The 12534-nt window shown below is 42.3% G+C and overlaps 1 protein-coding gene across 1 annotated transcript in view; it reads right to left on the bottom strand.

Moving 5' to 3' along the window:
• HK3 (hexokinase 3) overlaps positions 1–12534 on the bottom strand; it is a 397869-nt gene that overhangs the window by 109226 nt on the left and 276109 nt on the right. The window contains exon 6 of the mRNA XM_078652800.1: positions 980–1075. Coding sequence (XP_078508926.1) covers positions 980–1075 — 96 coding nt within the window. The remainder of the gene's footprint in view (positions 1–979; positions 1076–12534) is intronic.

Here is a 12534-nt window from a genome sequence, read left to right as displayed (position 1 = left end):
ACGGTGATGGATTAAACCCAGATCTGTTGACTGGGTGTGAGTGTTTGATTGGTTCAGATGCTCCATCCATCACCACCCCCTTTTGTACTGCTTTGTTCGCCATAAGTTGGCAGGGTATGCTCAGACTTGAGTCCCTTGCTCACTTTGCCACTGGATTCAAGCAAGCCTGGCTGAAGATGGCTGAAATGGCAGAAACTGGTCCTCGGAAGCTTGTTTCCGGTCCAGGGAAGGCATGGCTTGGCAGTTCGGGCTGGACTGTTCCCATGAGGCAAAGTGTCAGACTGATTTGCATTTGGCCATGTCTGAACTGGGGTGGCAGAGTGGACTAAAGAACGATGATGGATTAAACCCAGATCTGTTGACTGGGTGTGAGTGTTTGATTGGTTCAGATGCTCCGTCCATCACCAACCCCTTTTGTACTGCTTTATTCACAAGGCAGCGTTAAGCCACGCTAAGTGGCTTTACACTGCCTTGTGAGTAAGGCGAGGCCTGTATCGCCATCACAACGTCACTGAAAGTGGCGCCATGGTGGCGATAGGGGCTTCTGAATACGCCCCTTGGATCTTGAATTTGAAATGCAAAAATACTGGTGAAGCTAGGACACTAGTAGTAAGAAAACAACACCCACACAGGCTGCACCACCACACAAAGAAAAGGCCTCAAACTTCGACCCTAGAAATAATTCCAAGTGACCTGACCTACGACCCCTTCAAAAACCATGTTATGTTAACTCTTTTTCCCAAATTCCTCCTACCCTCAGACACAACACCATGGAGACATGTGACTACAGGAGTCATCACACCCACACCCATCCACATATACCACCTACGTTCATATGAACCACATGATCTTAAATGCGAACTTTTATCCTGAGAATCCTTACACCCTAGCACACCAGGACATGTTGAGTCCTCATCCCCAAGATCATCTTGCCCACTACCACCTCTTGCTCATCCTTGGCCCCCTTTCCGCAGCTCACCCCTCTTCGGTGAATGGCATCCCGAAGCATCTTCACCACATCCTCTCCCTCCACCCCGGAGCACTGGAAGCCTTTGGTCCAGGAGATCAGCACACTCTGCAGAGTAAGAGACAAAGCAAAAGGTTAGCAGGACACTGCACGACAAGCCATCAACAGGGCCCAAGATCACCAGGGCCCAAGGTCACCAGGGCCCAAGGTCACCAGGGCCTGTGGCAAAGCAACACAATGTTCCAAGGCTGTGCAATCATCACAGCATGCACTAAGCAGTATATGTATTTAAGAAACATCACATTTATCCAGTCTGGCAGTAGTTAAACATGCTATTTACTTTGCTACTAATAACACTACGGGCTACCTCACATGGCCATGTGTCATGTGGTCACATACGTGTATTAGTATTCAGAGCATGCTTACTTAAGCAGGAGTAAATTGAAAAATTGAAATGAAGAGCTGTTATGGATGGCCGACTCCTCCACTCTGTCCATTTTTATGCCTACTTTTACCCGCAGATCGTTCATAGCTTTGTATTGAGTACAAATGGAGGAAGGCTTCTTTTTTCAGTCTATTCTCCAGTGATATGTATTGTGTTTACTACATGGTTTTTGGCAGCTCAGTAATAAGCACATGGCTGTGCAAGTTAAAATGGGAGTCTTTGCCTTAGGCATCAAATATTGAATATCCTCTGGTTACTGTTTAGGTGTTTTGGAGTGATTGTGTTTTGATGTCACAAAGTTGTACGGGGTGATTGCTACCACTGGACAGAGTTTGCAGCGTTCCGCTACAAGGAACTCCATGAAGTGTCAAAAAACCTCTACCACGCTACGCGGAGTTCCTCAAGTGGGGGAGTGCATTAGGTCATGCCGTTCATGCTGATTTTTAGTGCTGGGTGTTTGTTCCGTGCTGGAAAATCAGCGCAAGTGGTGACATGCGCAGAGCAAGAGAGTGCTGCTTCTTTTTTGCAGCTTGAGTGGATGTTCTACTCGAGTGGCCGCTTCATCAACGCGAACAGAAGGTTTCTCAACACGAGCAGTAGCACCCATCCGCGTTCGCCCATGTTGAGAAATTTCGCTGGAAAGAGGTCTGGAGTAAGGTTTTCCTTGCTCGTGCTCGCCAACTTAACGTAGGCGAGTGCGAGTAAGGATAAAACTGGGGCAGAGTTTTTTGGAACTCTGTGCGCTACACGCAGCGCGGAGTGGGAAAAACTCCACGTGCAGAGCGGAATTTCACGCCCAGGCCTAGTGATTGCACATGTATATGTTTGTAGTGCACTCGGTTGCACATGATGTCTGATATTTGACAGGATTTTAGTAGTTTTGTGTATTTTCTGTACCTGTTCCTCTTGTAATATGCATTATGAGCAATGTGTTTCCTGGAGCCTGTCTGCAGTGAAGTACTGTGTACGATGTTTGCTGTTTGATGTATGACTTTTTCAGGCTGTAGAATTTCACTGCTTGCATAACATACAGTGACTTTTGACTATTGTTCTCTGTATAGCAAATAATCAACAGCTAAGGCAAAATATGCCCTTTGAGGTTGGATGTGGTTAAAGGACCTGGCCGTGGGATTGGAATGCAAGCACTCTCCATGTATAATTTTTAAATAAAACTGATCCATGTCACTAAATCAGCACTAAGTACATCGGTCACTACAGTGCATCTAATATCAGGAATTACTACATAGGAATTACCATTATATTGCATAAAAATGACATTGCAGTTAAGCAAGTTTTTGAATTGTGTATACAAATATATATTATGACTAGCCACTCACATCAACTGGTGTGTGGAAAATTTCGTCAAGTGGGAGCAGAGAACACGGTCGGGTCCCAAAACAATTGTTTCCCATGCAACGTATATGGATGTGGATTTGCAATTTTTAGTCACAGCAACAGCCCGAACTGCTGAACGGAATTACACCAAAGTTGGCAGAAAGGTAGATGTTGATCTAGAAATAGCTCTCTTTTTGGTGTAAATCTGTTCAGTAGTTTTGGATCTATGACGGTACAACGCGGCATAAAACACCGCAGACCATCACAGCGCAGGTTTTACAACGCAAGTCGTTACCACGACTTGCGCTGTAGGGTGCTGGACTTAGGAATAGTAAGATTTACTATTCCAACACCAGCCTACGTACAGTAGGGAAGGTGCTGGAATAGTAAATCTACTATTCCTTAGCCTAGAGCGCCTTCCAGCGCAAGTCGTGGCAACGACTTGCGTAGTGAAACCCGTGTTGTAATGGCACTGCGGTGTCATTACCGCTTTGTAAAGGATGTTCCCCGTTTTGGAGATATTAAAATGAAAAAAATATAAATATCTAGAGCCGAGCATCCATCCGCGGGTACACATGGGTACTCGCGTATCCAAAGTCCAATAAGAAAAAAACCTCACCCACTCACAAACTATATCTCTGCTGTCCACGCCTGAAGGCTTGCAGGCTTGCATGCATTGGCCGCCATTCGGCCAACCCCTGTCGGGGACAGCCAAGGATCCTGCATGACGGTGGTTGTTTTAACGTACTATAATAATATATTACTCTATTAATTTGCATTAAAGAAAACCATAGATATTCACTGAACAAAACAAAGGTAACAGGGACTTCAGAGTTAGGTTTATGTTTCACCCACACAAAACCATGGAAATCCAGCAGCTATAGTTATACTTATAGTTATACTTATGTTAAGAAACTATAACTTGTGCTGTTAAGTAACTGCAGGCCACGAGTTTTAGTTTCTTAACATAAGTATAAACAAAGTATAACTATAACTGCTGGATTTCTATGGTTTTGTGTGGGTAAAATGTAAACTGAACTATAACGTCCCAGTAGTCTTTGTTTTTTTCAGTGGATATATATATATATATATATATATATATATATATATATATATATATATTCCTTTACTTAGCAAGCCAGATAGTCTGCTAACAAGATAAGAGGCACACGCGGAGTCAAGATGTAAAGCTAAAAATGCTTTATTCGGTGCATTCAGTTCCCCTCCCCTCCAAAAAAAATAAATATATATATATATATATTTATATATATACATATATATATATATATATATATATATATATAACCTACTGGCGGTCGCCAGTAGGTATATATAGTTAGGATTTTTCTCTATGGGATTTTTGAAAATTCTATGTCTAATAACTTTGGCGTTTGTGGACCGAATTGGATGAAATTTTCAGGAAAATGGAACATTTTGTTTCTGAGCAGCCCCTGAAAATTTGGGGGGGTTTTGTCAAGGGGGGGGCCGAGAAAAAAGGGGGTCCCAAAACGTGTTTTTCCCATTCATTTTTCCATAGGGCGGTTGGACTCACTTTTAGCTCGAACGGCTGAATGGATTTCCACGAAACTTGGCAAAATTGTAGATATTGTTTGCCCGATGTGCCTTTGCTAGGTCTCAAGATATGTGCTCCTGTGAATTTTGAGTAAATTAGGTTTAAAAAAAGATATATATCTAGAGCCGCGCCCGGTGCGCGTACCGGGGAGCGCTCCGGGCGCGCCACGCGACTTGCGCATGGCAAGCTGATTGGTTCTCGGGTGTCTGTAAACATTCAAAACAGTCCGCAGCGGCCGCCATCTTGTGTCTCGGTAGGATTGAGACACAAGAGGTGGCAAAAATCAAAGGGGGAAATGAGCAAAAGGGGGCAGGGTACACCCCCCTGACCCCCTAGTTTTGATGTGGGGGCCATAAAAGGGTCCCGCGGGTAAAAAACAATTTTTTTAAAAATTCAATTTTCGCGGGGGGGGGAGCGCCCGGTACGCGCACCGGGGAGCGTACGGGGGAGCGTACCATGGAGATTTTTTAAAATAGCATTTTTTTATAAATTGGAGGTAGTTCTGAAAATAACTTTTTTTTGTTTTTGTTGTTTTATATTTTTTTAGACTTTTTAAAACGATTTTATATTTTTGGGGGATTTTTTGTCAGGGGAAAAACAAAAACAGGGATTCCAAAACTGCTCAACAGGAGCAAAAAAATGTGAAAATTTAGGGACTGGCAGTGCAGCGGTGTTGCTGTTTCTTTATGGCAATGAGTTCAACACTCTGCTCCCCATAGCAGAGCAGTTCGTCACACTCCGTGCACAGAAATTTGATGCCTGCAAACACTGGCTGTATGTTAGGGACCATTCTTCCACGGGGTGGTCCCGAAGGTGTTGCTCCACCAGTGGAGGTGCTGCCGCCATCTGTGGGTAAATTCCGTGCCAGCTCTCTGACACTCTCCCTGGCAAAGTTGTTTGGGTGTCTTCTTTTGACATGCCTGATTAAATTGGCATTTCCAAAACTACATTTTTTCAGAGGATTGCCTCTGGATAAAGTACTACCACATATTTTGCAGGTTACTTTGGGAGCATTGACTTTTTTTTGTCCTTCAGGGATGTCATAGAATTTCCAGATGAAATGGTCTTTTTTCTTCTGCTGAGGAGGGTCCTCATCTAAAAATCCGTCAGAATCACTGCTGGATGACTCTCTTGCAGCCATTGCTGTAGATCAGGAAAGTAGGAGATGAAGACAGTACACAGAACAGCTCTTGCTCTCTCCAAGTACAAAGCAATAGTGAGAGAAATGGGTGGGTTTCACACAATTTGGAGAAAAAAAAAGTTCTGAACCAATGAAAAGTGTTATTTTAAAGTCACATGGTTTGACGGGCTTACGCTACGCGCCCCGGGGCGCGTCCCGGGGCGTGTTTCATAAGCGCATCGGGGCGTTTACGTTGCACGATCGCATGCGCTTCCGGGTGCGCTTACGCGGTGCGTCATAAGACGCATCTCGCGGCTACGCGATACGTGTCTTATGACGCAAGGCGTGGCGGCTACGCAATACGTCACGATGTTGTTTTCGTTCGCGGCAATAGCGCTATCGGGACGCTCATCAGTACGCGCCCCGGGGCGCGCCGCAAGATTGCGCTTACCCGTGCGTTCACCAGTCCGCGCCCCGGGAGCGCACCAAAAAGAATTTAAAAAAAAAATGACATAATTATACAATATAAAATTCGCTTTAAAATTTATTATTTTTTAAAACTATAAACATTTGCTATTAAAAAACCTATGAAATTCACTGAAAAAACCATAGGTTATAGACCATATATAGTTAGGAATTAGCATTTACAAAACCATTGAAATTCACTGAAAAAACCATAGGTTATAGACCATATATAGTTAGGAATTAGCATTTACAAAACCTTATTTTACTCACACAAAACCATTGAAATTCCATATATAGTTAGTTGCACTAACTATATATCGCGCACTTGCAATCCACTGCTGATGATGTCACATATTACATCATTCATGACATGGTCAGTGACATCACTGATGACATCACTGATGACATCTCAAATGACATCACTGATGACATCACTGATGACATCTCATTTGACATTACTGATCACATCACTGATGACATCATTCATGTGATGATACGATGAACCTCTTCAGACTCTAATATAACCTTAGATACACTCAGTGTAAACAGACATTCACAGACTGTCACTCATCCATGGAGTTACTCACACACCTAGTCAGTCTTGCAAAGAATCAATCACACCTCCATTTCCTCAACCATATAGTTATACACACCTTACTTATTGAAACATATACTAACACATATTTACTCTCTTATACAATCCCTGATACAAGTTCACAATGATCCATACAGCCACTCACACATTCACTGGCTCTTATGCACAGTTATTTATATATGTCAACTCTCACATGTACTGTGTTTTACATATGTACTTACTTTGACATGTAGCACTGAGATATCCATTCACTCACCAATACACTCATGCACACAGTCAACCGCCCATACAGCTGTTTCCACATGCACTTTTGAACCCAAACATCTAGTGAATCAACTGCTCACACATCTATGCACAGAGTCATACACCTCCCAGACACCTACACACACACTCAGTCTCCCATACAAATACTTGGGCAACCAATCAATAACCCATAGAGTTAGTCATATAGCTAATGATCAACACATGCATCAGATTACAGAACAACAGACACAATGATGCACAATTTAAAACAGTTTAGTCACTAACCAATGCACTCAGTGAGACACATTTAATCACTCACTTATACAGTCAGTCATGCACCTACTAAATCCTTCATCCAGACACTTATACATCCACTCATTCTTCAATATGTAAGACATATTTTAACTTTACAGAAACATACAGTCACTGGATGTTGTCATCAGTGATGTCATCAGTGATGTCATTTGAGATGTCATCAGTGATGTTATCAGTGATGTCACTGACCATGTCATGAATGATGTAATATGTGACATCATCAGCAGTGGATTGCATGTGCGCGATATATAGTTAGTGCAACTAACTATATATGGAATTTCAATGGTTTTGTGTGAGTAAAATAAGGTTTTGTAAATGCTAATTCCTAACTATATATGGTCTATAACCTATGGTTTTTTCAGTGAATATATATATATATATATATACATATATATATATATATATATATATATATATATATATATATATATATATATATATATATATATATATATATATATATATATATATATATATATATATATATATATCATGCAAATCGTGTAAGGCCTGCAAGATAGGCAAAAATATGACAAACATTCAAGAACCCAATGGTAAAATCATGGGGATTGAAGAGAACATAACATGTACATCAAAATTTGTCATCTACATGATCGAATGTAAGTGCGGTAAAAAATACATTGGAAGCACAACATGCATGTTAAAAAAGCATATCCTGGAGCACATACGTGCGGTGAAGAATGCAAATATGGCATATGCCACTGCCAAACACATGATGACATGCCAAAAAGGTGATTGGAGAGCGATGTGCTTCTACGGAATCAAAATGGTACCAGAAGGTAATCGTGGAGGGGATCGGCTCCTGCCTCTCTATGCCAGTGAACAAGAGCGTCTTAGCTCGAAACGCGTATGGCTTCAGGAATGCATGGTGCATGCTGCTGACACTGCCGCCTATGATGTGATGTGATTCCTGACGTGTGTGGTTCCTCACCTGGGCAACTTGGATGTTTTATGTGAAAAGCAGCTGGCTCGGCCGCGAGGAACCCCGGCGCCGGATGGCGGATCCTGAGTGCTGTGAATCACCAGCACTCCTTGGACTGATGGAGCCTCGCTCGTAGAGGCATTGGCAGAGTACAGCAGCTGTGCGCTCACAGCCTTTCCCCCTACAGGGATTTTTTATCATATTGAGTGGCAGGACAGGGGCCACTTGGCAAGAGAACTTCGTGAGTCATAGGCAGTATATTGGACTACCTTAACCAGCATGCCTTTTGACACGCCCTCTGGGGCGGGACTCCGTATGTTTAAATAAACCCATGTTCTTTGTTACCTGTTTCCTGCCTCTCTATGCCAGTGAACAAGAGCGTCTTAGCTCGAAACGCGTATGGCTTCAGGAATGCGTGGTGCATGCTGCCGACACTGCCGCCTAAGATGTGGTGTGATTCCTGATGTGTGTGGTTCCTCACCTGGGCAAATTGGATGTTATATATATATATATCGAAAAACAAATCCTGAACGCTGATCTCGCAGCGGAACCAAGCAGGTGCGGACCTCTTTCCCCAAAAGAATATCGTTCAGTAACGAGCCATCAACACACAGAGTTGTGTGAGCAGTTGAAAGTTTTTTATTGCAAAATTACAGGACGGCTGTCCTCCATGACGCGTTTCGATCCGCGACCGGAGTTTGACCACAATATATATATTTATTCAATGAAAAAAACAAAGGTTACCAGGACTTTATAGTTAGGAAACAGAATGAAAAAACCCTTAGCAATTCACTGAAAAAAACAAAAGGTTACAGGGACGTAAACGTGAGGCTGACATTTCACTCGTACAAAACCAGAGAAATTCAGCAGTTATAGCTAGCTGAGCAAACTATAACGTAGGCCCCAATGCACTGCTTATGACCTCACATATGATATCACTCAAGACGTGGTCAGTGACATCACTGATGACATCCCAAATGCCATCACAGATGACATCACTGATGACATCATCAGTGAGTGCAAGTGTTTTGTAACCATTTCTGAGACCTAAAGACATATACTAAGCTACTGTGTAAGTTAAATTATTATTCTTTCTGCACTACTGATGAGTGATACTATTTCTAACATATGTCATCTGAGTGCAAATTCGCCCCTTGAGGTGTTGTTCCAAGAGCCTTTAAAGGCTCGAGGAGGGAGGGCAAATTCGGCCCTGGGGAAGGGGACCCTGCAACCCCCTCCCCAAAAGGAATATTGTGTGTGCCCTCGGGCCCTGGTCCATGTCACGGGGGATTATGAGAAGCGTGGTTTTGTTTTAAGAAAAATGTTTTTGTCCCCAGGCGTGGTCCCTCTGAGAACCCACCATCAGGCCTAGGGGGTCAGGGTATCCCTACCCTTCCCATTAAGCCATTAAGTCTTTTTTTTACCCTTTTTTAAAGAATTGGTACTGAGTGCCGAGTCCTAAAATGGCAGCCGCCCCATCCTGTTGAAGAGGTGGCAGCCAATCAGTTCAATGTTTTTGAGCATTAATTGCTGAAAAGCTACTGAACCGACATATACCAAATCACAATAAGCACTCTTCTGGCCCAAGATCTAGCTTTCTGCAAAATGTGGGTTAAATCCATTCAGTGGTTTGGGCTGTAGCTGTATCTAAAGCTCTTATGGGAAAATGAATGGGGAAAAAGCGTTTTCGGCCCCAAGCCTCATTCTCATTGCGTATAGTTCAACAGCCCTTGCAGAAAGATCAGATCCATCCTTATGCAGACGCAAAAGCTGGTTACATAATTTATATCCATAGGGCTAGGAAAGATTATAAAGATGTATTGTCGCAGGCTAATCTTGCATGGAAGTGCAAGATGTGGGAGGGCCTGGTAGCAGCTACTAGGGCAGGGGACAGCAAATCACGTTGGGGTATAGTGGCCCACAGTAGCCGCAATGCTGCTACCTGTGTTGATTACAATCTCCAACCTCAGACCTGGGTGTGTCACTTCCAGAAGATATATGCAGTCAAGCCGAATCCGGTGAGCACAGGTGTAGAAGTTTTTTCCCCCCTGTAAGAGAAGCCACCTCGCTGACCTTCCAATTCAAAGATTTTCAGGAGGCAATTAGGGTGATTCCCCTTCATAAAGCGCCTGGTCCCAATTCCATTCCTGGGGATTTGTTCCAATTGGAACTTTTCATTTGGGCCTCTTATTTGTATCCGTTTTTTTGTTCTATTTTGGAAGGTGGTCTGATTCCTGGATCTTGGCAGACTGCTGAGATTGCCCTGTTATTTAAAAAGGCAGCAAAGATAACCCAGGGAATTATAGGCTCAACAGCCTTATTGATATATCTCAGGAATGTTTTCCTCTCATTTTAGGGAAGTTGATGTTCTGGATCCAGGAGAACACTATACTTTCAGATGTGCAGGCGGTATTTAGAAATACGGTCAGAAAAGTGAATCAAATCCTACGTTTTTGTAGCCTATATTGGAAAACAGTAATGCTAGACAAAGGTCACTTATATGTGGTATTTGTTATTTTTAAGATCAGCATTATGGGAAGTTGTGAAGAAGATTGGTGTCCCTGCCAACCTCTAGTCTGTCTTAATTAGTTTGCATACTTCCTGATCAAGACCCGTGTCCGCCAGGGGGGGTGTTTGCACTGACATTTTTTTATGCTTTACATCAACGATCTACTAAAAGCTCTTGACTTTCCTGGCAATGATGTACCGAAAGTGGGCCCACTTAAAATCTCAACACTGCTTTTTGCAGACAACGCACTTGTGGTCTGCAGGCAAGAGTTGATCATTTTTTAAGCTTCTGTAGCGCTTGGCGACTTGAGCTCATTATTAACCAAACCATATTTATGGTTTTCAATACCCATAAATCTGGAAGGGCGAACATTTTGGAGCAGGGTATGCCTCTAGGAAAAATACAGTAGTTTATATACTTGGGGGTCTGTTTAACACACAAGATGAGTTGGATCACGCACATTGGCTAGAGCGCATTGAACCTTCAGCAATAATCGGGTGCCGTGATATAAGAAAGCCCAGACATGTTCCCTTGCTCCAGCAGTGGAGATCTATATTCTAAAAGCAAAAATCTCAGCTATGTCCCGAGAAGAGTTTTGGCGTCATGGGAGGGACGCTGATCTCTGTAAAACAGACAATAGGTTTGTTGGGAGTCTTCTTAATCTCCTGCAGGGTGCTCCCCGTCGTCACCAATTTATGGATATCGGCATCTATCCGATTAATCTTAGTGTTATGCTTTGACACATTCTGTACTGGCGAAGACGTTGGATTAAAGATGAGCTGGAATCCTTTAGAGCATCGATAAAGGCGCTTTTAGGGTCTTCAGGTTGTGAGAAGATTCCCTTCTTTGTATATATCAAATCTATGCTCTATGAGATTGGTCTGCCCTCTCTTAGGGGCCCCCTGATTCAGCTAAGGTTTAAGATCGCATAAAAGAGCATCTATTGTTGCGAAAATTCATGTGTGTAAAGGCTGGAAGCTTGACAGACTTGTTTTTAGATCTCAAAATCATCTCAACTTCTAAACTGTTTTTGACACTCTTCCAGGATGTACTCGACTGCAACGTTATCTAAAATGCAGGTTTGGAGTCTTTCCTGTGAACAGTTTTCGTGCTAAATGGGGTGAGAAATATTGCAGTTCCAGAAAGTGCCCTTAATGTAACTTAGCTGACGAAGCTTTACATCATTTCGCCTTTTTTTCCTGCTTATACTCGACCACGTAAAAGATGGTTAAAATCTGTGTGTAAGCTCCTGGGATTCCGTCAATATACGTATTTGACGTTCTGACATAAGAGAATTGATTGGTATCGCGATGACAACATTGTTCCATTCTGCTTCGCTTACTCGTAACTGTACTGTCTGCTGCTGAACGTTTGATATATTTTTGATAGCAGTTGTTAATTGCCACAATCTTTTATCACTAGTTTTTTTTTTGCACTGGCACTTTAGCTCCTTTTATCTGATTGTTGTCATTACATTATGTCTTTTTTTATCATATTCAAGATTTCTAGAATTTCTTTGGTGCTGTTTGGGTAGCATGCTCACGATAGTGATTATGATTCTATTTCTGTGAGCGTAGGCACTGGAACTTTGCATGTGAACGATAGCACTTTATTTTTAAATATTGCTGTAACTGTTGTGATTTTTTTGTGTGCATTTTGATTAAATTGTGTTTTATGTATTGTTGTATCCGAAATAAACAGCTTTGTATATATGTATAAAAAATGTTCAATTGACAACACAGAAATTCATTGAAAAAACCCAAATCAATAACGATGTCATGAGTGATGCTACCAATGATGTCATCGGACATTTCATGAGTAATTAAATATGTGAGGTCATAAGCAGTGCATGGCAATGGCGCAAGTCATAGTTACTTAAGTTAACTATAACTAGTGAATTTCAGTATTATTTTTATTTAAAATGTTACGTTTTAGCTGGAATTTTCACTTAACTATAATGTCATGTGTGTGGTGTGGCAGTTGGCCTGTGGCCAGACCCTGCGGTCAGACTCTGCGTCCACCAC

This window comes from Lissotriton helveticus, chromosome 7, assembly GCF_964261635.1.
Source record: "Lissotriton helveticus chromosome 7, aLisHel1.1, whole genome shotgun sequence".
Classification (NCBI taxonomy): Eukaryota; Metazoa; Chordata; class Amphibia; order Caudata; family Salamandridae; genus Lissotriton; species Lissotriton helveticus.
Note: the sequence above shows the minus strand (reverse complement) of the source record. Positions and strands in the feature narration are given on the sequence as shown.